This window comes from Cydia pomonella, chromosome 10 (assembly GCF_033807575.1).
Source record: "Cydia pomonella isolate Wapato2018A chromosome 10, ilCydPomo1, whole genome shotgun sequence".
NCBI lineage: Eukaryota > Metazoa > Arthropoda > Insecta > Lepidoptera > Tortricidae > Cydia > Cydia pomonella.
Window position 1 is genome coordinate 22,356,191 of NC_084712.1, and position 25,387 is coordinate 22,381,577.

The window sequence follows — 25,387 nt, forward strand, 5'->3', positions numbered from 1 at the left end:
TCAATTTGAACGAAAACAGTTGCTTGGAAACGCATATTGAGAAGTTATTGAAAAAATATTTTGATAAAATTGTTGATTATTTCTTTGCGTGAGTTATTTACTGTAGAACTTAATTTGGAAAATTTGTGTTAATATACTTAACTGTAGGTAAGTACATTTTAGTGTAGGTAAACTTAAATATTTAATAGGTATTTAGGTACATTATACAGGTTATATCTAAAGGGATAACATTGATATTATGTTTATTTAATTAACCTATATTTGGTTAAAATAAAACCTAAAAGTACAAACGGCATACTTAGGCCATAAGGCATATCTACCAGACAGCCTTAAGATGTAGCAAGGTTTGTATTTTTATATCAATTTTATGTGTCTGATCTAGTGTAATGCATATTATTATTGGGATGATGCGGGCCTTTCTTTGAGTGCCACGTTGACCAAGCATCTATTGAGACGGCCCTAATGTCCGTGGAATCCATGAAGTTCCAGATTCTTTGGGCTATTATATCCTGTAACGCATAGGATTGCAATACATGCCATCCTAAGTATTTCTTTTTGATATTATTGGTCCACAGGAACAGAGGATGTGCATTGCAGTCTCCTCTGACTCCTGGCAGAACCTACATGTCGCATCTTATTTCTTTCCAATTTGAAATTGTGTTTGTTCAACTTATAGTCTCTAGTGAGTTATTCTAGTCACCGCGTAGGTTTTGTGTTTGAACCCTTTGGTTAGAGCTTTCGAGTGTTTTTGTCCTTTGACGAACTTCCACCAATCGATTGCTCTCATTTTTTCTAAGTCGCTCACCAAAGAATATGCATGCCGTTTTGTGTGATTCCACAGAACGGTTCTGGGCCGACCAGGGGCGTGTCTGCGCCCTTTCTGGCCAATTCATCTACTTCTTGGTTTCCGTTAATGTCGGAGTGCCCTGGTACCCATCTATAAATAAATATAAATATAATAAATATCATAGGACATTATTACATAAATTGACTAAGTCCCACAGTAAGCTCAATAAGTACAGTAAGGTCAGCTTATGTTGAGGGTACTGAGACAACGATATATATAATATATAAATATGTATAAATACTTAAATACCTACATAGAAAACACCCATGACTCAGGAACAAATATCCATGCTTATCAGACGAATAAATACCCTTACCAGGATTTGAACCCGGGACCATCAGCTTCGTAGGCAGGGTCACTACCCACTAGGCTGAACCGGTCGTCATTGTATGACTATCATGTATGACTTTGTTGGAGTTAGCCAGTTGTAATGCTTAGGTATGTCAATGTAAGGCATGTCAATTAAAATGGCGATGGGCTGGGCATACAGCTAGGATTAAGGACGGAAGATGGAGCGAAAGAATATTACACTGGTACCCTAGAGACAGCCGCCGCCCCCCGGCCGCCCGAGACGCCGCTGGAGAGACGACATCCAGGCCGTGGCCGGCGTCACGTGGACCCGTGCCGCCACCGATCGGGAAATATGGCATAGTATGGAGGAGGCCTATGTCCATAAATGGACATCCAATAGAACTTAAATTGTTATAAATTATTATTTCTCAATATTCAATATTATTTATATAAAAAAAAAACCAATAATTTCAAAATAATATAATTTAATTAGATTAAGAGAATTAAGGAAAAACGTAAATACTTTTAAATGCTTTTATAATTTATTCGTGCATGTATGTATATTTTTCTATTGGAAATAAAAGGCTTAAATAATAAAATAATAATAATGCTTAGGTATTTTCCTTGGTACGCTAGACCAGTAATAGGCTTAGCACAGGACCGCCGCGGCAGTATTTCGAGCGCGAAGTAGGCTACCCGTCTTTTTCTAGACTAGATATATTGTCTACCTCACGCGCGAGATAATGTCTACACACGCGGTAAATCGAAATTTTACTTAGTTTTGCTATTACTAAAGCACACGAACGATGCACTAGAGTCAAATCAAGATACGTTGGCAGCAATTTTGGCAGCACATACAGTGCAAGTGTTATTATAAACGTCAAACTTCATAACTCATAACTCATAACATCTTTATTGCTCATATATTACAATGCCTGCAGAAGATTAGCATAGGTTTAATTTTAATTTATTGATTTAAATAAGAAACAAATTACTTCTTTCTTTTCTCATAGCATGTTTTGGCGTTTGTAAAGTCTTTAATTTTGTGCTAACCTGTAATATGACTACCTTTGTATCATGTCTGTGGAAACCTGTAATTGGCTTCCCTGATACATATTTATGTTAACTTAGTTTTAGTTTACTTAAGCTGTTGGTTTTCCGAAAAAAAAAAAAAATGAATACAGACCCTGTAAGGGCACAGCAATTAACTTCTATGAAATTATGACTTTTACTTGACACTTGCACAGGCAGCATCAAAATAGCTGCCAACTTATCTTGGTCTTACTTTAAGATATTAAGTACGAGTTTTAAGGTTATTCCAGTAGGTATTTGAGGAGTTAGAATAATAACTATTATTGTTTATTTTTTACTGATTACTCCATGCCTTCGGGATATTTAAAATAAAATAAAATGTTTTACATAACTTCACAGATCACTATGTCTCAGTCCACAAGCCGACCGTCTACACCTCACTGCGGTTGCACTGAAGACAATAAATCTACGCCACCACTGCTGTCCCCGCACTGCATGTGTCCCAGAGATGAGCGGGACATCGTCATCCATGAGGAGCACTGTCTCATGTACAAACATGAGACCCTCATTTATCCACATGTAAGTTTTCACCATCTGACCAGCAAGAAAACACCACACCTTGTCTCAATTTAGTCGGATATCTTTACTCTATATGCGGTTGCACTGAAGACAATAAATCTACGCCACCTCTGCTGTCCCCGCACTGCGTGTGCCCCAGGGATGAGTGCAACATAGTGATCCATGAGGAGCACTGTCTCATGTACAAACATGAGACCCTCATTTATCCACATGTAAGCTTTAACCATCAGACCAACGAGGAAACACCACACCATATCTCATCTCATGTTTTCTATGTTATACGGGCCTGATTAATTAATTAGCTATCGAATGCTTTACTTAGACTTTGTGTGTATCGTCGCCTAGTACCCAATAGTACAAGCTTTGCCTAGTTTGGGGCTAGGTAGATCTGTATAATTCGACCATAATTATTCAAGTTTCCCGTTTTACGCACCCAGATATTATGAATAAAAAAGGTGGGTGACGATAATTCTAGCAGGATTCTACTCGGAATACAAATACGTGACGGTAATTCTTTATCGTGGCACAGGAGCCCGAGGGATGCGAGTGCGTGACGCCGCAGTTCGAGGACGGCTTGTGCAAGTGCTGCAGCTGCCCTCCGGAGCAATGCCACTGCAGGAAGGCGGGCAGAGAGGCGGTGGATGAGTAAGTGCATTTGTAGACCAGCTGTATCCCACCAAAAACATTTTCATGTAAAATTTTGCCGAGACGAAACCATAACCAAAACGCTCGCACTGTTAATAAAGTTATCACATCTCATGTTGAGCCAAGCTTCTAACTCTACAAGCCCCAACTTTACTTTAGTCAAATTATGTGGCTTGGCCGTTTCGTTACTACGAGAACCATTGGTATAACAGAAAAGTAATGAACAATGAACATTTTTCACGTTACGCCCATGCGATGGTAGCGAAACGGTCAAGCCACATATTTTGACTAAGGTGTAGAGTTTATAAAGTTGGGGCTTGTAGAGTTAGGAGCTTCGCTCTACATGAGATCTGATAACTTTTTGACAGTGAGTGCCTTATGGTTATGGATTCGTCCAAACATTTTACATGAAAATGTTTTGGTGCGATTTCCCTTCTTCTTGTAAATTGCTTATGACAATTTTCGATCCAGTGACCAAAGGTTGGTGAGAATTATTAACTAAGTCTACACGGTACACTTCAACGTGTAGGTAATTATTTGCCAAAGTGAAACCATGTGATTGATTACCTACTTCGGACATTGACATGTGCATCTCATGTAACTTCTATTGATATCAACAGATGGCGCAGGAACCGCGATGTGGGCGCCATGCCAGCTGTGCTGGAGTCCACGCACCCCCTCATGCAGAAGTTCCAGGCCTCGCTCAAGCAGTTCCTCGAGAAGGAGAACGCCATCGCGGCCGAGGAGATACTAGAGCTGGTACGTGTATGGTCATGATTAGAACCAATTTGCCACTGTGTATGAGTTATGAGGTATCCTTTATTTGGGCTTCCCCGATAGTTTGCCGCAATAATCCCATGTTGTATTATGGGAAAGTGACAAACGGCCCGATTCGAAGAATGATTAAGACACGTTTAAGATCTTGGAAAGATCTTTAAAATATCAACCCAAACGACATCTCAAAGATGACGTTTATTTCGATTCCGCTGTGATCCCAATAAGATCTATCTACGATATTTCTAACGTCAAAGTGACATTGGTTGCCCGCATCGAGCTGTTTCTGTCAATTATACGACATACAAATGATATCTAAAGCAGACCTTATCGTTATCGTATCTCATTCTTCGAATCGGGCTGAAAAACTAGTTTTTCTACTCGTCGACTGTAATGGTTGAATTAAGATTTCGTATACTAAACTATAATTGCGTACTTTTCATGTATGGGTTCCCAAATCAACTACCTGTAGTATCCATTTCGATACGCAGTAGTCAACTATAAAAAAAAACAATTACCAATCACGTGCCGCCGCGCTCCCATAGAAAAGACATAAATGAGCAACTATTTCATGAGCATATTTATTCAACGCGCGTTTATGTCTTTTGTACTACATTTTGTCTACTAAGATGCTTACCAATTTTTATTTCATATTTAGGTATTAAAGTTTTATTTTAGATGACTCATAGGAAAAGTATTGTATACAATAGTGATATAATCAAGCTTTTTAATCTTGCACCTTACTTTAGGTAACGAAGTTTGCTGAGAGACTATGATACTCGACTGAAAAGCTGTCTATTATAGAACTGAGGTGACTTATGAAATCGAAGTCACAAATAAGCTTATTTGCAGAAAGATAAGCTCCGCCTGAGCAAGTTGGCGTATGACAACGACTTGGAGAACATCTACAGAAGTGACCACGACACTAATGCTCAAAGGGTAAGCTTTTAGTCGCTTATTTCAAACTTAGCACACTAGAATCAGACCAAGCCAAGTGTGCAGCGATTTTGATAGCCTAGCCTGTACAAGTGTTAAGTAAACATTATAATTTGATAGATGTTTGACGTTTAAACTAACACTTGCACTATCTGGGCCATCAAATTCGCTGCTAACTTATCTTGGTCTGACTCTATCACTATATACATACTAGTCATCGTTGGATATAGTTCAGTGTCCTGTTTCCGTCACGATTCTATTTTCAAAACGTCAGACGGAAAATAACCAAATATTTTTAGGACCTTAATTATTACTTTAATTCGATAATTATAGTTTCACTACTTATTAATTAAATATAGTTTCATAGTGGGCAAGGCGCCATTTTGTCAAGTATTTATTCATTCTATATAGGCCCTGATAGAAGAGTACGAGGCTACTCTCGCCAAGAACACGGAGCTTCGGATCGCAGCCGAGAAGCGTGCGCAGGAGTCCGCCGAGAACTACAAGCAAGCTAAGGAGAAGCTGGAACAGAACATGATCGCAGGTACTATATAGTATAGTATAGAATAGAATAGAATAGAAGAAATTTATTCAGAAAACGCTTAAGTTTAGGTAATACATGAGACGACAGAATCAATTTATTATTAAGCGTCACTGAAAAGGTCTCCACTCAGCTTAATGTCAAGATACCACCTAAGGATCTCGACGCTGGTCTTCCGTGGAAACCTTTCCGAGTTTCTATATACATAGTAGTATAGGTAGATTGCACTAACTAAACCTCCGTATGGGACTTAGACAGTTAAATATAATACAATTAAAACTATTGCGTAGCGAAATATGTCGTAAATGACGATCGTGATGCGAAAAATTAAAAGAAAAATGACTTTGTATTTAAAACGAGTATTAAATATGAAGTCGTTTTGTTTCTTCTTTCTTTACTTTCTTTCTTTCAATGGATTTCATGTACAAAATGCGGAAGTTTCCAAATGGCTGTAAAAGTTCTTGTAAGCTTCTGGATATCTTCACAAGGAATAAAAAAGTTTTCATTTTAGAAAATCCAATTTCTGTCCTCATGACATTTTCTTAGAAGTTTCTGAGATCTTTCTAAGTATAATTTTATCAGTTTTGAAGCTATATCTGTGCAAAATTGGCAGTGGCTAAAAACATGTCTGCGACCCTTTACCTCCCGAGTTACCTAATACGTAACACATTTCTCATTAATGTGGTTTTTTTAATAAGAACGTGAAGCGATCGAAGAAATGGAGGCGCTAACATCGCTCTGCCAACAGCTGGAAGCGTGGCGTGAGGAGACAGAGTCAGAACTCACAGTCAACCTACGTGTGTCTGACAAGATGAAAGCTGAAAAGAAAGCGATGGCCGACGAGAAGAGACAGCTGGTGAGTTAGAGAGACACGATCAACTGCTGTGACTTAGAAGGAGAGAGAAGAAGGCGATGGCCGACGACAAACGACAGCGCTCCTCCCTCTTTATTTGTAGCGGATTCGGCGCAGTAGGTATACAGTATAATTTCTTCCAGATTGACTCCGAATGCGAGCGAGCCAGGATGAATTTCAAAAATAAAGTAGCATATAGAGTCTGTTCGGGAAGAGAAGAGTTGTGAAATGTATTGGGCTCCATACATTCCAAGACTCTTCTCTTTCCGCACAGACTCGAGCATACACTCAACTCCAAAGCTTACGCTTTCTATATGGCAATTGGCAATATCTTCTGCCGGCGACTTCGTTAGCGAAAAATCTTTATTCCCATTTTCACTCCCTGATCAGTTGTATTGCAAAAAATATTTTGGAGCTTTGCAATACGAGTATTTGAAGAACGTATTAGTATATAATGTTTAAAGGTTCTACATTCAACGGCTGAGCGTTGTCTATCACATATATTATTAGATACACAGCTATAATATCAGTATGGATAATGACAGTGCATTTTTATAGGATATGGTGATCTACGGGCTAAGCAACGAGGTGTGGAAGCTGGAGTCCAAGCTGGATATGTTCAAAAAGCAATTCGAGATCAAGAACAACGAGATGGAGAAGGTTAACGATAGGGTACGTTTTCATTTGGCCACATTTTTAGACTTTTTTCTAGCAGCAATAGCGCAGGATAAATTTTATTCAGTGCTTTACAGTTTCGAACAAACGTGTGATTCAAGAGGTGCGATATGCAAATAACTTTGGTCCCGTGTGACTCCTACTTTTCACATTAACACCGAAAACAGTAAAATGCGATTTTCCTCACTGTTCCCACTTAGGCTAAAAGGCTTGTGTTTTTCGAACAATTCAGTAACTTCCAGGTGACTGCATACTCGACGGAGCTGGAAGACCTGGAACTAGACAAAAGGCGTCTAGTGAGCCTCTGGAACTCCGTGCTCGTCAACATCTCGCAGCGGGACAAGGTGTTCGACTCTGTGCGGGATGATTACAAGTGAGTTAAGATAAAGTAAGATGGAAAAAAATCGCCTAGGGCACAACTAGGGTTAACACCTCCCGTTCAAAGTCCATAGAGGTAGGTTTATATTCTAAAATAGATTGAAATGGATTGGGGCGTGTTTTCGTGTTGAAAATTGAAATGACGTCCGTTTCACTTTCAGCACCCTGAGGGAGAATTACCGGACACTCGTGAACAATCTTGAAATCACGAAGAAAGCCGCGATGGAGGAGATGAACAAGAGTGCTGAGCTGGCTATGAACAAAGACAAGCTGCTGTACGACATCGGCGCTGCTAACAAGCTGGGTGGGTACTGGCCATACTTGGCCATAAATAACCGCGAATCCCTTCGTTCATTCCTTCGTCTATTTGCTTATCTTGCACACGAATATGCAAGAGCAACAGAGAGGTAAATAAACGAACGGAACTTCGAAGAGGTTGACGGCCCCCTGGATACTGGATATGGTAAATTTTAAGTAATGTTTAAAGTCAAACTACTTACTAAGGCAGCATACATTTTTCATAATGTTGTTACTTTATAGTGGACGGGGAGGAAGCAAAGCGCCTGGCTTTGGAGACGCAGATACAAGAACTCACCGAATCCATTGAGATGACCGAAAGGGACCAGGAGCTTATCAAAATGGTTATTACGTTATATTAAATACTAGCCACCCACCCCGGCTTCGCACGGGTTAATAATATATACACCTAAACCTTCCTCAAGAATCACTCTATTGATAGGTGAAAACCACATGAAAATCCGTTCAGTAGTTTTTGAGTTTATGCGAACGCGGCGGGAGACTTTATAAAGTGCAGTGGTTTGTGGGCATTGGGCAATCTAATCGTATATACATATCTAATACATACTTACAAATACATTCTTAGATAACCGCTAGGCTACTACAGTCAATCTAAGGTAACTCTGCATCGCCTAGACAAACTAACAGACCTTCCGCTCTTTCCACATTTCCAAACTTTATCGCTGCAAAATCGACGCAGATGACCTAGATAGACTAGCGCTTTTCGGTTCATACAACTGACCCAGCAATTTAACATTTGGTTTCAGGAAAACAAAACAATGCAAAATATCCTGTCGTCTACAGAGAAGGACTACGACCACAAGGCGGAGATGAGACTTAAACTGGAGACGGAGATCCTGCAGAACATACAGGATTGTTTGCTCAACGACAAGGCCGTAGAATCCATGGCCAACGGCATCAAGAAGATGAGGGAGATGGCCAGGAAACAGGTACCTCTACAAGGAACATTATCGCATTTCATCGCTTTTTGTTACAATGTCTATAGAACCTTACATTTGTCATATTCCAGGAAATAGGTCTAGTAGGTATGGAAAACGCCCACGCCAAGGTGATGCTGGACATCGAGGTGTACCGCAGCCTGACCGCGCGCAACAAGAAGGTGCTAGAAGAAGTGGAGGAGAAGGTTCGCGAGCGGGAGAGGGAGATCGATCAGCTGGAGGAAAAGTATGACAAAAAGGTGACCACTGGCTATAGTCTTTCACGTATTCTTTAGGCAAACACTCACACGTAGATCCAGTCATGGAAATTGCAGTGGCTGTAACCAGGCTTATACAAAAAAATGATATTCCGATAGTTTCCTACTGATAGTTTCATAAATTGTAAAAACATCCTCATGTAAACCATTCGGGAACTTTTTACATTCGTACTCCCTCTTACACGTCTCTTTTACAAATTTTTCAGATATTTCCAAGAATTAATCCAATCCAAACTTTTCAAAATTTTCTGGAACTTGTTTAATGACTTCTAAAATATGTTGATTTTCTTCTCCTCACAGACAATGGACCTCACAAGAAAACAGAGAGAACTCGACATTGTCACGAAGAAATACTTTGTTTTGAAGGAGATATTTGACGTAAGTATTCTGGATTGCTGATTTAGAATGCCCAAGATCTAGAGGCTTATTGCTTAAATGATTTTTTTTTTCGAAAATGGCGACCTGTGGCGAACCTTTTATGTTGGCTTACTACCGCCTGCGAATGCCGGCCGCCAAGCCAACAAAATATATTCCTGTCAAGACTGACTCATATTCACTATTTTTTGAATCTTAATAAAATTAAGTAAATTAACAATTATTATTTATTTATCTTAGACTTGTTCCACAGACCTACTTTCATTGCTCTTGAGTGCAGATAATACGGTACAAATTATTTTCTCCGGATGCAGAGTAAATCCCCTCAAGAGCGTCGTATAGACGAGCTGGAGACTCAGATCAAGGCACTGCGCGAGCGCACAGAAGGCATGCAGCACGAGTGGCTGCGGCTGCAGAGCAACGTGGTGAAGTTGTCCCAGCAGCACCAGAAGGTGGTGGCCGACGTCAACCTCATCAACAAGCGTAAGTACCAGAAGCCAAATCCATTCATACATACAAAAAGAAAACCTTTAGTTTAGAATCATATTCTGGTCATTCGTGCAGATACGTGCACCCACGCGTAGGTACTTACTTATACGTGGTTATCACAACTGATGCGGTTTCGCACGTCACTCCAGTGTATTAGCATGACAGCACTATGCACGTATATAGCAGCAAGCACACCGGAGGGCCTACCAGGAAAACCCAAATTCGCAAATTGTGGGGATCTTTCTCTTTTACTCCAATAGAGGCGTAATTTATTGTGATAGGGAAAGATGCCCACAATTTGCGACCTTGGACGTGCGAATTTGCATCCAATGTGAAGACCTCGTATAGGTCTTCATTTGCGAATGGTTATGCGCATTTTTCATGATATTCGTGTTTTTTCAAGTTGTTTCGGTGGTTTGACGAACGTCAAAGGTCGTGAAAATCGAGCTTTCGGAAAGCTTCCCAAATATACATTCAAGAATCCATTCGCGAATCCACTCCTGTTTCGTATTCACGATAATTTCACGTATGAATATTTGACCGCCATTCACTTGCCGGCCAGTAAGTCGAGTTTGGTTAAAAATAGTTTCTTTTTTGTTTTCAGAAATTCAAATCTGCGACCAAAAATGCATGCGGATCCAAGCGGACATCGAGACCGTGGCCTCGGAGCGCGCCAGTGTAGATCGCTCGCTGCGTGAGCTGCGCGGGAAACTAGACGTGTTGGAGCGAGCGAGGAAGGACGCTGGAGAGAGAGGGGAAGCGTTGAAGAGGGAACACGCTTCGTTGGCTGTCGAATACCAGGCCAAACTCAAGGTACGTCCATAGATGGAGGCAGTCCAAACTAATTCTGCAACGATTGGCAAGCTCAAGGTACGCGGGTGATCTAGCTACGTAGATCGTCGAGAGTATTTCTGAGAATCTGACATGTGACAAACAAGCATACGAACCACCACACGTGCAACAACCTCTGTAACGTTTTCTACAATCCCTTATAACAACCTTTAAAAATGAATATGTTTTTCTACTCTACTCTTTTTTAAAGTACTTATCCTATAGTACAGCCAGAGCATTTGTGGAAGAAAATTCCTCTGAAACTGCACAATGCGCGGTCGTTTAGATTCCAGCCCACGTTAATGGATAATGAATTAATCAAAACATGACTTTCTCGCAGGATGCGGAAGCGGAAGTGTTCGACTTGGAGGAGTCCATAGAAACCATGGACAAGGAGAAGATGAACCTCGCGCAGAGCCTCGACCGCATGCAGAGGGAAGCGCTCATTTGGCAGCGGAAGGTCACTTCTTATTTCCTCCTTTTGCAGGCTTTTTTTAATCTTCGTATATCCAGTTCTCTTACCTACAGTGCCAGAGTAAGACATTTAGATGCTCTAACCTATCTAAGCATTTATTATAAACAATGCAGGGGATCAGGAACAAGTAGTACCTAGGTACATAATAAAAAATATCTACTTACGTACTGCATCAATTCCAGACACTACAACAAATGTTTTCATGCGTAAATTTTTTTGCTTTGGATTGGCCTTGATTCCATGGAATTTGCTACTTAAAATATGTTGTATTGACAGGGTATTATGGCTGTTGAACTGAAGAAAAACATGCAAAACGCCAAGTCCGCGGCCGGAGAAATCGGTCAAATGAGGATCGAGATTCACAGGATGGAAGTAAGAACTATGTTCTATACAAATACTTGAATTCTCTAATTCTAGATTCTGGAATGATTCCATGAACAATTCAATCGTTCTTGGAAATATCAACTCGCATGAAGTGGCTTAGAATAGAGGAGAGCGGCTTCTTTGTCGGAGGCTAAGATCCTCCTTTAGATTACTGAACCAGCATAGTTACTTTATTTATTTATTTATTTAATCTTTATTGCACAAAAGAAAATCTTATAGTATAAAAGGCGGACTTAATGCCATGAGGCATTCTCTACCAGTCAATCTTTAGGCAAAGCAGAGGGATTGCGGGCGGTGCTTTAATATGATATGAAACATTCTATACAAAACATTTAGCAAACGGCGAATAAAAGATTGGCAAATATATTAACTTGTCGTTGACTGTGACACAGCTAAGTGTCAAAATACTAGCCAGTCTCAAACAATCTATATCTTGTATATCTGTAATTGCACAGGTCCGTCGCGAACAGCTTCGCCGCACTGCCGAGAAGCTCTCCGAAGACCTGGCGCTGATGGTTACCCGTCGAGGGACCGCTATGGACAAGAGCCGCTCTCAGGCAGCACTAGAAGCTGCCCATGGTGCCCATGGGACCACCTCACAGACTCAATACCATCATAAACTGAGGCTGGCGAGAGCTGATGTGCAACGAGTCACCAAGGTTTGAACACAGAGAGAGAGAGAGAGAGAGAGACTACAACGTGTTTAAGAATACTTTATTCCTCCTTGTGTCTTATGTAATCAAGGGTCAACGATGCATCACACAGTGCCGAAGACCGCAACAAGTGGAAGGTGGCCCACAAAATACTTCGTGGAGGCTACGACCCTCAGAAATGAGGAACACGACACGAGAAGGAGGATCTATCGAGTACCTACCCTGTCTCTCCCTACTCCCCTGGCAGTTCCAGTTACAATCCAATTCCAATGTTACAATTAAGTATTGAAATAAATAAATAAATAAATATTATAGGACATTCTTACACAAATTGACTAAGTCCCACAGTAAGCTCAATAAGGCTTGTGTTGAAGTACTTAGACAACGATATATATGTATAATATATAAATATTTATAAATACTTAAATACATAGAAAACATCCATGACTCAGGAACAAATATCCATGCTCATCACACGAATAAATGCCCTTACCAGGATTTGAACCCGGGACCATCAGCTTCGTAGGCAGGGTCACTACCCACTAGGCCAAACCGGTCGTCCACCAAAATTTAAAGAACTATAGTTCCATTTTTTTGTTTTTATACCACGTCGGTGGCAAACAAGCATACGGCTCGCCTGATGGTAAGCAGTCACCGTAGCCTATGGACGCCTGCAACTCCAGAGGTGTTACATGCGCGTTGCCGACCCTTTAAAAACCTGTACACTCCTTTTTTGAAGAACCACATACTGTTTACCCTCGGTAAAACCTCCTTTTTTGTAAGGCCATGTGGTGAAAAATAAACATTTATTTTCCTCTGGACATGAGAAACGAAACAGTATGAGGTTTCCTTCAAGTGTTTCGCTTGCCCCAGTGTTAATTTTACCCTATCTAACCTTATTCAAACTTGCAGGATCTCGCAGAGGCAAATGCAAAAATGAAGAGTCTTCAACAAGAACAAGCGAGGTTGGAGAAAGAGACAAAAGAAACCAGCGCTCTCAACGCGCAGCTTGAGGAGCAAGTTGCCGCGTTGCTGCGCGACTGCCGTGAGGCAGAGCGGGACAAGCAGTGGGTCAGTTCTAGATGTAGAAAGAGATGGCAGGCTGTAGAGAGAGACGGAGAACAGCGTTTTTTTTTTTTCCAAGGTTTGTCCGTGTCTGTTGTAGACACAGGGCCCTCGCTATTGATACGGGCGACCCTGTGCCCGCGGTGACATTGGCGAAAAATATTTATGGTTTTACGGTTTCAGATTTGGCATCTCTATCTTTGATGAATAGAGATGCTCGTTTTAAAAATCTGTTTTTGATTAAGTGATTGTTCTTGTGGGCATATGGTCCCCGCAAAGATACGGGCGGCCATATGACCATAATTGAATGTTGGTTATGGAGAACAGCGTTCTCAACGCGCAGCTCAAGGAGCAAGTTGCCTCGTTGTTGCGCGACTGCCGTCAGGCAGAGCGGGACAATCAGTAGTAGTGGGTCAGTACTACTAGAAAGTAGAAGCAGACGTGATTGGAGGTTGAAGCAAATTTCTAATAAATAGTTTCAAACTGCAGTTACAAGTACTCACGAATGATAAGGCAAATTAAAAGTGCCTGGTTTGTCTCTCTCATATCACCAGAGCTTAATCATATCTTATTAATTGGACAATATTCATCCATAGCTCCTGGAGCGAGTGGTACGCGCTCAGCGACTCGGCGCCGAGTTGGGGACGGCAGTTAAAAGACAGTCGCTGCGAGTCAAGAAACCTAAAGCCACCGTACTAACTGAGTATAAGCAGGCTACTGCGCTTAATGAACGCATCAGGTAAGTCTAGACCTTGTACAGTCAGCGTCAAATACTTTGTAGCAGTCAAAGTGGCCAAATACGACCTTTGACATATTTGACGACCGGTCTGGCCTAGTGGGCAGTGACCCTGCCTATGAAGCTGATGGTCCCGGGTTCAAATCCTGGTAAGGGCATTTATTCGTGTGATGAGCATGGATATTTGTTCCTGAGTCATGGGTGTTTTCTATGTATTTAATTATTTATAAATATTTACATATAATATATATCGTTGTCTAACCTAAGTACCCTCAACACAAGCCTTATTGAGCTTACTGTGGGACTTAGTCAATTTGTGTAATAATGTCCTAGAATATTTATTTAAAAAAAAAATTGGTACACCATACTAAATTTATGGTGCACCGAACTAAATATTTGGCTACTTTGGTTGCTACAAAGTATTTGACGCTGAATGTAGAACAAAGAGTAGAGCAAAGGCCTTTGAGGGAGTCTAATATGAAAATTTTCAATAGAAACTTCGGTCCAAGGCATGGTCAGAGGTTACATTGTAGACCAATGGGCAAATATTCTGATTCTCATTGGCGCATAGGTAGATACTATAGTCATTATTAGAGTGTAGACTAACACACACACAACACAGTATACTCCAATACTAGCGAAACACAGGCGTTCTCAAAGGATCTGCATTAGGCTCATTTTCTTACTATACAAGGTGCCCATGCCCGTGAGCATTGCGAGACATTTTAACTAAGCATTCCTGGCAATATTTAGAAACTAACATGCCATATAAAATTTTCTGGATTAGGCCTAGTTTCAGAGATAACTAAATGTTTTTCGAAATCATTCCTTCGCCATAAGTCGGTACAAAACACATTTTTGACTGCGGTATTGCCACTTTGAAGTCTAGTCTGGACTCTGGACATACCTATTGATTGACATCGAAAAATTAAAAAAATGTATTCGAGAGGCTACCCCCAAATAAAATAAAAAAGTTTTTAGTTAATTTTAGGCTATGTATTTATCAATAAAAATTACGTTTTATGTACAGGAGTGTTCAAAAAAAGAGAAAAAAATCTCTCGCAATTCTCACGGGGAAACCTTGTATTTTATGGCTGAATATTATTGATTAACCGAGCTTCAAATAAAAAACTGGTTTCGAGTTGATTAAAAATATTTCTTGAAACAAAAAGATCATTTTCTCTTGTCTTTCTTTTTGAATATAGAGATCATTTTATAATGTCATATGAATATTATATTTTCAGGTTCATAGTAGCCAAGCTCGGCCGCGAATACCCGCACCTAGAAGAGAGGCTGGAGATCATCTCCAACACGCTGAACATCTTCGAGCCGTGCGATATGCCTCAACTTTGCGACGAGGCCGGGGACTGTATCACTAGCGAGCTGGAATCCAGCGATGTCGCTGAGAAACCACTGTGCCCTTAACTACTAATTATATGACGTAGGGACCTTTTCAACGCCAAAGACCACAAAAACGGTCATCGTCTGTCGTGCCCGCGACGCCAATGACCATTAAAAAGGCTATGGCGGACGTTGTCAAAGCAACTTTCCTACTGTCAGTTAAGCTTCATATTCGCTCTTCACCAGTAAACTATTTGGCGTCCATGGCATTTCTTGACACGTGTGGAAAAGCGTTGAAAAGGTTAATATCACACAAAATAAGGCATTTTCGCTTACGTGGAGATAAGCAGAGATGAGATGAGACATGTGGAAATCAACCAATAGTATTGTTTGTAATGGAAAATAGCCAATGAGTCATGAATCAGCAGCCGGCCGTCTCAATGTTTTCAATCTAGGCATTACAACTTGTGATTTTTTATGCTCAATACTTATGATACATTTAATTTTGATGTGTAGAAAACGTAGAATAGTTGAGTTGGACCAAGCTAAGTTGGCAGCAATTTTGATGGCAGCGATTTTGCAAGTGTTATTTTTAAACGTCAAGCTTCTATGAAATGATTACGTTTAAATAACACTTGCAGAGGCTTTCAAAAGCGCTGCCAACTTAGCTTGGTCAAACTATTTGTGCGAGTACTTAGTGTTTTTGATGTATTTAAATAAATATTGTGGTATTTTGGAATGTGGAGTTTTTATTTATTTAAACAATGAAACAAATTAGCTTTATTTTTTTATAAAACCATATATATTCATTAATCGTTTGACGCGTTTAGAATTTTGTACGCATTGAAATCGTGCCGGTTGCGCGGGGAGTTTCAACTGTATTTCTTTGAAATAAAGTTAAGTTTTGTTATGCTCTGTGAGCCGCCTGCGGTGGTCGTAGGAAGTCTCAGCCTTATTGCATGGAGATAAAGTTCTCAACCCTTTGACGCGTTTGTCAGACACTGTGCACCGTGCAGCGGTTGAAAGAAACCCTATCTCTGTCTGTAGTCACTCCCTCGTGACTGAAAATTGTGGTCATCGGTAGATGTGGAAGCTTCACACCTATTTTTTATGATCTCCCTCCACCGGTGCCTGAACAGCGCGTCTCTTGACCGAGTAAAACTTGGTTGAGTATGGGGACCCTTTCACTTGGGAATTGTCTCCTTGTTTGCCCTCCGTGTTTCCAACAATGATCATCTTTTCGACACTTTCATCCGCCATCCTCATTATGTTGTCGAAGTAAGTCAACATGCGCTACTGGCAGAATGTGCATAGGCGAGTTCGGACAGGAAGCTGGGAAAGGATCGATACATCGGTGCACGTGGCGAAGATGGCTGGACAAAATCTCAACCCTATTTCTTAAAGAAAAATCCATAATCGTTTGTCACGTTTAGAATTGGTTCATACACGATGAACTCCGGCTGCGGAGGGAATTTCAACCTTAATACTTGAACACAAAAGTCCTCAGTCGTTGCACGCGTTTAAAAATGTCTTGTTCGCGATTAACTCCAGCTTCGGAGGGAATTTCAACCTTAATCCTTGAACACAAAAGTCCTCAATCGTTGCACGCGTTTAGAAATTTCTTGTGCGCGATGAACTCCAGCTGCGGAGGGAATTACAACCTTATCGCTTAGAGAAAAGGTCCTCAATAGTTTGTCAGGTTTAGAATTGGTTCATACACGATGAACTCCGGCTGCGGACAGAATTTCAACCTTAATCCTTGAACACAAAAGTCCTCAAGTTGGACGCGTTTAAGAATTTCTTGTACGCGTTGAACTCCAGCTGCGGAGGGAATTTCAACCTTATTTCTTAGAGAAAAGGTCCTCAGTCGTTTGACGCGTTTAAGAATTTCTTGTGCGCGGTGAGCTCGTGCCGGTTGCGGTGGTCGGAGCGGCCGAAGCGCGCGCCGCAGAACGCGCACGGGTAGCGCTTCTCCTTCGTGTGCTTCACCATATGGGCCGATAGATACCTGCAAAAATAACTGACATGATTACATGTGTAACAGTAGAATTTTGCGAAGAAGCAGTGAACATTTTCACTACCGTTTCGTCATTCCCAACTGTACGAGCGCGTACGCAGCGACAAGAGCGCGGCGATCGGCCACGGCCAATCAGTCGGCGACAGGCGCGGATACAAGATTTGGCTTAGGGGGGGGCCATTTTGAGAAAATCATATATTTTTGCACAGAAAATAAGGTAAAAAAAAATTTACTCAATTTAGTAATGTGAGAGCCAGGGTTTTAGGGGGGGGGCATTGCCCCTATGCCCCCCCCCCCCCCCCTTGTATCCGCGCCTGGTCGGCGAGTCACCTCTGGAGCGCGCGCACGCCGCTCAGAGTCAATTATCTATAATTACGTATTAAATTTCAATTGTGAATTTCACAATAAACTTGTAAAAGTATTGCTCATGGAGTGCTTATTGTCCGCCTGGACAATAGTGGCGACCGTGACAGGACGATTAACACTGATATATAAGCAAAGTTTTTTATTTATTCATTTGTAACCTACGAAACAATACTAGACCGTCTACAAAATCTTTCGTCGCTTCTTTCTCTGCGTTTGTACGGTCACGGACTTTAATTGATGAGCCATTTAGGGTCCAAAGTAATTTTAATTAGATTTTAGGGTGTAAAGTAAAAGTCAATGTCTGTACACACTCCACTTACAGAAGGTGAAGTTCTTCCTTTCAGACTGTTTGAAACTTTGAACGACGTATTTAGGTACTTATACAGTTATATTTATTACTTATACAGTTACCCTACGATGGTATAACTAACAAAAAAAAATGCCGACATTCTCAAACTTATAATAAGTATTCTTGGCGTTGTTAGCGCGACTTTTAAATTAATATATTGTGATTGTTCAATGTCTCCGAGCCTTTTCCTTTCCTCAACGCTTCCTAAGTCTAATCGATATAAAAACTAATAAGTTGCAAACGGCGTCCTTACCCCTTTCTCGCAAAGCTCATATCGCAGACCTCACAGCGGAAGCTCTTGACATCTACATGAGTAAGGCGGTGGTTCCTCAACGTGGTCCTGTCTCCGAACGATTTGCCGCAATCCTCGCACTCAAACGGACGTTCTTTGGTGTGTGACCTGCCGATACCCCAAAATAAATAATAGTACTACCGAACAGAAAGGAAACTTCCTACAAAACCGAAGTTTGACAGCGATTCAAGGCCGAATCATGTTGTCCCAATGTATGGAACTTTCCCTTTCAGCTATTTAGGGTTGTCAAAATGCATATAATTATCTTATATGTGGTTGTGCACGCAAAGGAACCTTAAGTTTTGCCAACCCTAATAATTGCTCGGAGCAATGCTGAGGCGAACGTAACCGGGGACGCCCAAACGCTTTGGTTTCCTCCCCCTGTCGATACGTCGAATAACAGGGCTTTTAACATCTTAGATACTAGAATATCAGTTCAATAGAGAGCGTTACTGCAATGTTCTGCCGCCAGAGTACAGCACTAGCACAAACCGTAAATCATATACTAACTTAAACATACTATGATGCTTCAAGGGGGTTTGTTTACTGTTTGTGCTAGGGGCGCCCTCAACGCAGAGTTTCGTCTACGATATACATTCCGTATTGGTCAATTTACTACACAATTATATAGCTTTTGTACAGTCAGCGTCAAATACTTTGTAGCTGTCAAATTGGCCAAATAGTTCGGTACACCATACTAAATATATGGTGTACGGAACTATTTGGCTACTTTGGTTGCTACAAAGTATTTGACGCTGACTGTACCAAACTTACAATCGAACTGGGATTTTTGTATCTCAAAAATAAAAGTTAAGGTGTAACTAAAAAAAATATTCTATTTGATTTCATCTACCGTTGTAGAGTTACATTTGCCCCCTTCAAACAGAACAAAGTGATATTATAAAAATAAAAAAATTGTTTATTTCAGACATATAAGTGTCCATATAAGTATTAGTAAAACTTAAAAAGGACTATGTTAGTTAATTTACATACTAAGTATAATGCAGACAAAATGAGAACAAAAGTGCAGAAAATGGGAAACAATTCCTTTGGCAGAAGCAAGCAGTGAAAATAATTTATTGACTACTTGGTCCTACCAATGACCACATCAACCCAGTACTTTGTTAGCGGGCAGTCCAGGCGCTCCGCCAACACCCTCAGCATACAGTTGCTGCTGCCACGCACTCGCTTTAGCATCGAGGCAATTCTTTTCCGCCTTATGGCGAAAAAGTCATCCGCCCGTGCCTCGGCAAACATGCCTGATGCACTGCAGTGCTTTGGCAGCCTCAGCAGCATCCTGAGGATGTTGTTGTACTGTTAAGGTGTATTATTAATGTCATATTTTCGTAGAAATTTGACATTAATTATGACATTGCGACACTTTTACATTGCAAATGCCCTGCAGAGTTAGACTGGTCCGAGTCTAGAAAGCCGGTAATAAGTGAAAATAACGGCAGTAGTAAGTATTTTGTATAAATTAGGGTTGCTACTAATTGTAAGTACTCACATAAAAAATGTAACATTTGTATAATTTTTGCTTACCATACATGTTTTTGAAGTGAATACTTTTTGAAGAAAGCCTTCGAACAGAGATGACATTGATAGAGTTTTTCTTTTATGTGAACCATCCGACTGAAAAAAAAACATCATTTTAAAAGGTACCTACAGCAAAGCTATTGGCTATGTGTGAGTTGATGGTAAGGGAAATAGATGCAAACGCATAACGTGGAGAAAACATGAGGATTTTCGTGGGTCGTCATCTTCATACTACATATTTGACAGCTGCCAACTGTCGAATAAGTAGTATTATTTATTATTAATAATAGTACTACCGTATAGAAATGAAACTTCCTACAAAACCGAAGTTTGACAGCGATTCAAGGACGAATTGTGCTGACCCTTTCTAATGTATGGCACTATCAATTAGTCCTCCTTAGGGTTGTAAAGTGTTTAGTGTGCCCGGCGACGTGCGCCTCGAGCCCGGACCGAGAGATGAAGCTACTTACATATGACTAGAGATGGACATTTTAGACCGGAACCTCTTGTGGCACTCGTCACACTCGTATGGCAAGTGTTTAGTGTGCCCGGCGACGTGCGCCTCGAGACCGGACCGAGAGATGAAGCTACTTACATATGACTAGAGATGGACATTTTAGACCGGAACCTCTTGTGGCACTCGTTACACTCGTATGGCAAGTGTTTAGTGTGCCCGGCGACGTGCGCCTCGAGACCGGACCGAGAGATGAAGCTACTTACATATGACTAGAGATGGACATTTTAGACCGGAACCTCTTGTGGCACTCGTCACACTCGTATGGCAAGTGTTTAGTGTGCCCGGCGACGTGCGCCTCGAGACCGGACCGAGAGATGAAGCTACTTACATATGACTAGAGATGGACATTTTAGACCGGAACCTCTTGTGGCACTCGTCACACTCGTATGTCAAGTGTTTAGTGTGCCCGGCGACGTGCGCCTCGAGACCGGACCGAAAGATGAATCTACTTACATATGACTAGAGATGGACATTTTAGACCGGAACCTCTTGTGGCAGTCGTCACACTCGTATGGCAAGTGTTTAGTGTGCCCGGCGACGTGCGCCTCGAGCCCGGACCGAGAGATGAAGCGTTTCGAACAGAACAAGCAGCCAAAAGGTAATTCGTGCCGGTTATGAACTTGCATCTTGTGCGTTTTCACACTTGACACTTCTAGAACACAAGTGAGACCACTTTAGATAAAAGAGTTATTCATTGGATGTAATTTAGGGAAAAGAATCCAATCCACGAGAATCGGTCAGAAAAATTTTAGCTTTAGTTTTTTATATTATATATTAAATTTCCTCATGCTTTCCTCTGTAGAATTATTTTTCATCATTGACATATACGAGTATCTAAGGCCCGTCCTAGGGTACTAAGAATAGTGCTAGTTTAGTGGTGAAAGAATAGTGCTGGTTCACGAATTCGAGCCAACAGTGCAGTCTAACGCAACTAGTTGCGACCAATCACGCGCGCATGCGAACCCATCAACCAATCGCGTTGTGGCGTTAGACTGCAGGATTGGCTCGAATTCGTGTGCGTGACACTGACACCGCTCTGGGGGCCTACCGGGGAAATCGAAATTCGCAAATTGCGGGGATCTTTCTCTTTTACTCTTACTAAGGCGTAATTAGAGTGACAGAGAAAAATGCCCGCAATTGACGAACTTCGATTTTCGCGGTAAGCCTCCTGGCCCCATTTTTATTGTTCGTAAGGCCCGTCCTTAATAGATATATATGTCAATGTTTCTCATGCTAAAACGACCTAGAAACTTACCATTGCCAGTATAATAAATAATTTCTTTAGTTATAGTCTGTATCTTTAGGTATTTAAAAAAAGGTAAACAAAATCTACCCTCAAATGGCTCCTTAAGGCAGCTGAGGGTAGATGAAAACATTACATGATCAAATAATGTAGGTTTAAAGTCAGGTCGTTCAGTGACAGTAGATGCTTTTTGAAATATTTAACTTATAGTATTTGTACAGAATAAACTCAGTTAACTTTATTATTTTTTGGCAACATAGATTACCAAAATAACATACCTTTATGACAAATATCACATTTCATTTTTCGTCCTAAATGTGCGACCACATAATGCTTGTTTCTACCGCTTCTAGACGAGAACACCTTCGGACACGCCTGGCACTGCAGCATCTTCCTCTCCTCCTTTGGTTGGTGCTGCAGCAAATGCTGCTTGAGATTAAGAACTGTCTTTCCACATTCCTCGCATATTCGTTTTTTTGGCTTCATTCTTTCTTCTTTTGGGCTTAGTTTCTTGGGATGGCCGCGTTTTTTATATATTGATACTTAAAAAATAAGAAAACAAAACTTATATAAGTTATTTGTGTATCTAATAACTTATATAAACATACTATGTAATTCAGAGAGGTTGTGTAATTCGAATGGGGAAATAGGATAAAATCTACACCCAGAAATCAATAGCCAGGTCCACACTGAGCGAGCATACGCGCGAGGCAATTTTCTCACGCACAAATCGGCCAGTAAGTGTAGACGTGCCTCTGCCGAGGCAGCGCGCTCAGGCGAGAAAAACGCGCGTATGCTCGCTCAGTGTGGGCCCACCTAATGTCTAATTTTCGGATATGGATACTCTAACCCAGTATATTTTAATCTGTGGGTTGCAACCACCCTGGGCCTCTACCAGCATAAAGCAAAACATATTGTACAGTCAGCATCAAAAGTAGCGGATCAAACAAGGTTTCAAAAGTAGATATCTACCATTCTGTAACAGCTTAACAAGTTGATGGTTCTATAGACCAATTTAGACTGTAAAAGATATAGTGTAGAAGGTGATTTTTAGAGAATTATCCATATTTGGAAAAGTTATCTGGAATATCAGATACTTTTGGCGCGTTGTTTCTTCTGCTACTTTTGATGCTGACTGTACATACTAAGGGGGTCGCATCATAGAAACACTGGTCTAAACTGATGTGTTTATGGTTGAAATGAAGTAGTAGGACTTATTGTCAGATGACAAACAAAACTCACTAATGGAAAAAACCAATTAAACTAAAATCAACCTTGTACAGTCACATCTAAAAATATTGATATGAACAAAGTACAATAATATGTATACACAGCCTTATTGCCCATGCCCATATAACGTGTATACATATTTTTGGCTCTTTGTCATCCCTATCTATATTTTCAGACGTAACCGCACTACCATATGGTTCAATGACTCTAAACTTTGGTAGAAATTAGTGAGCTAAGCTTGTCACACCAGGCCGCGTAGCCAACGTTACAATCGTTAACGCTCGTGAACAATATGCACATTGGCTGCACAGGCTGACATTATATAGTTGCTCGGCTTTCTATGATTAAAATGTGATTGTGCTAATGATACTATCCCCCAAGCAAACTGGTTGAGGATTGTATAGTATCACAACCTTGATGGTTTTATTTTCATTCAATTTTATCTATTTACTTGTGACTAAGTGGCTTCACACGGGTAGAACATTGATGTATTATACACCTAAACCTTCCCCAACAATCACTCTATTGATAGGCAAAAACCACATGAAAATCCATTCAGTAGTTTTGAGTTTATCGCAATCATACAGACAAACAGACGCGGTGTAGTAATTACCTTTTTGTTTAGTCTTCCTCTCTTTAAAATTTTCACAGTGACTTTTCATTTAGCATCTCATTATGTTCATCCTTAACATCTATCTCTACATTTCCCGATGTGTCTACGTTTCCTGATGTGTCTACATTTTCAGCATCTACTTCATCTTCTAATGTATGTTCATGTTTAAAATCTATTTCTATTTTTATTGCTGTGTATTCTTCAACTATACTTGGACCGTAATCATCAGATTCCAATGGATTCTCGTGTTTAATTCCGTTTCCGTCAACATAAACTGATCGTTTTTGGTCTACCAACTGCACAGCTGGCTCCAGAGACCTCAAATAGGCATCATTTTTCAAAGATAGAGCCTTAAACTTGTAAAACGAAATGATTTTCCTGTAGCAGTTGTGGCATAGCTTCGTTGTTATTTTGGAATCTTCTGTAACCTGTAATGGTACTCAGTCATATTATAATTGTAATAAAACTTAAGTGAAAGTTAAAATACTATTGTTTACCTTTATATCCAAACAATACTCTATGATATCAATGCATTTTTTGTTGTCATCTTTTATACTCTTTTTCAGCTTTGAAATATCTTTGTCAGCCGGAGTTTTAAGGCAAGTTCTACAAGTACTCATTCCTTTTAATTTCTGTGTTGAGTATTTATGCTTAAAACGACAGTAAATCGGATAAAAATAAACTATTCTCGGCTACAGGGCGATCATTTGGTAACCATCACCATCAGTTTGACAATGACATTGACACTGACACTACTGATAGTTTTTTTTTTACACCAACTGGACAGGCTAAAGTACTAAACTATACTACTGCCTTGTCGTAAAAAGCAACAGTTTCAATTTAAACAATATTTTAAGTAGTATGTCTCTAGTTTCGGTGTTATTCGTATACGCAGTGAATTTTCTAGTTACCAATGATGATGATTGTGGTTTAAGCAGACCAAACCACTTCCCGCATCTATATACCGCGGGCCAGGCGCAAATTTAGTCAATAATCGAATGCCAGTTGATAGGTACTTTGTCACATGATAGTTCTGATGCTATCATGAATTCATACAACCAGCTGACGACTATCCACCACAATACAACCGGGAGACGATTTTTTTTAAATTCACAGTAATATTTCAACGTTCTTCTCACAAAGTTAAAATCGGGATTCGATAGCTAACAAAATTTATCTGTATTTTTTTTGTTTCGGTGGCTGCCATTCCTCAACCCACCAATGGAGCGGCAGCTGACGTCCACGAGGCTGCATTACACATCATCCTGAACCACTTTACGAGTTCTCGCCTGGGAGACTATTGGTCATTGGTCATAGAAATGTGTTCCTGACTCGCGGTCTATTATTTAAATGGGGAAATACTTACATAAATGCATTGCCTACTTTGGAAATATCACCGGACACATCGAATCATCGTCCTAGATTTTGTTACGCCTAAAGCATGAGTTCCGCTCAGCAGTTTGCCATCTCAATTACCTAATTGTAGGAACATTTTTAGGGTTCCGTAGCACGAAAGGAAAAAACGGAACCCTTATAGGATCACTTTGTTATCCGTCCGTCTGTCAAGACCCTTTTTCTCAGGAACGCGTGGAGGTATCAAGCTGAAATTTATATCTAATACTCAGGTCTACTGTCCCTTAGAGCTGTGAAAAAATCAATCAAACTTCTAAGCCAACACAATCAAAAGATACAGTCGTTTATGCCCCAAATTTCCGCAAATTTTCGACACTCGCAAGGGAATCAAAACCTACAGGGTACTTCCCGTTAACTCAGAATCTTGAAATTTGTTACGAAGCAACGTCCTATACATA

At 40.5% G+C, this 25,387-nt stretch overlaps 2 protein-coding genes across 4 annotated transcripts; one reads left to right on the forward strand and one right to left on the reverse strand.

The window, feature by feature from the left end:
* The first annotated feature begins 19 nt into the window (after positions 1–19).
* LOC133522434 (coiled-coil domain-containing protein 40) lies at positions 20–16,152 on the forward strand. 3 transcript variants are annotated; one of them, XM_061857780.1, is made up of 22 exons: positions 20–147; positions 2,570–2,961; positions 3,279–3,394; positions 4,015–4,153; positions 5,021–5,107; positions 5,516–5,648; positions 6,344–6,501; positions 7,057–7,170; positions 7,416–7,546; positions 7,713–7,855; positions 8,092–8,192; positions 8,616–8,798; positions 8,879–9,046; positions 9,365–9,442; positions 9,754–9,922; positions 10,533–10,741; positions 11,100–11,219; positions 11,511–11,606; positions 12,074–12,277; positions 13,184–13,342; positions 13,933–14,075; positions 15,317–16,152. In XM_061857780.1, the coding sequence occupies exons 2-22, from the start codon at positions 2,929–2,931 to the stop codon at positions 15,495–15,497; spliced, it is 2,865 nt and encodes a 954-aa protein (XP_061713764.1). In that variant the 5' UTR covers positions 20–147; positions 2,570–2,928; the 3' UTR covers positions 15,498–16,152. The 3 variants fall into 3 exon arrangements, with proteins under 3 accessions (XP_061713764.1, XP_061713767.1, XP_061713766.1); XM_061857783.1 differs by lacking the exon at positions 20–147 and having other exon boundaries at positions 2,402–2,749; XM_061857782.1 differs by lacking the exon at positions 20–147 and having other exon boundaries at positions 2,403–2,961.
* Positions 16,153–16,763: 611 nt separating this feature from the next.
* Positions 16,764–24,640, reverse strand: LOC133521765 (zinc finger protein OZF-like). The gene is made up of 10 exons (XM_061856834.1): positions 24,074–24,640; positions 23,613–24,004; positions 23,015–23,022; positions 22,012–22,275; positions 20,944–21,142; positions 20,621–20,660; positions 20,444–20,574; positions 19,980–20,069; positions 18,399–18,545; positions 16,764–17,421 (listed from the first exon to the last, which is right to left on the reverse strand). The coding sequence occupies exons 1-10, from the start codon at positions 24,194–24,196 to the stop codon at positions 17,277–17,279; spliced, it is 1,539 nt and encodes a 512-aa protein (XP_061712818.1). The 5' UTR covers positions 24,197–24,640; the 3' UTR covers positions 16,764–17,276.
* Positions 24,641–25,387: the final 747 nt, after the last annotated feature.

Coding starts and splice junctions, on each gene's coding strand:
- LOC133522434 (XM_061857783.1), top strand. CDS start 2,549: ATGTTTTACATAACTTCACAGATCACTATGTCTCAGTCCACAAGCCGA. Junction 11,220..11,510: donor CGCTCATTTGGCAGCGGAAG/GTCACTTCTTAT, acceptor TTGTATTGACAG/GGTATTATGGCTGTTGAACT. Junction 11,607..12,073: donor TCGAGATTCACAGGATGGAA/GTAAGAACTATG, acceptor GTAATTGCACAG/GTCCGTCGCGAACAGCTTCG.
- LOC133521765 (XM_061856834.1), bottom strand. CDS start 24,196: ATGAGTACTTGTAGAACTTGCCTTAAAACTCCGGCTGACAAAGATATT. Junction 20,070..20,443: donor ATGTCCATCTCTAGTCATAT/GTAAGTAGCTTC, acceptor TTTTTTTTTCAG/TCGGATGGTTCACATAAAAG. Junction 18,546..19,979: donor TCACTTCAAAAACATGTATG/GTAAGCAAAAAT, acceptor GGGTATCGGCAG/GTCACACACCAAAGAACGTC.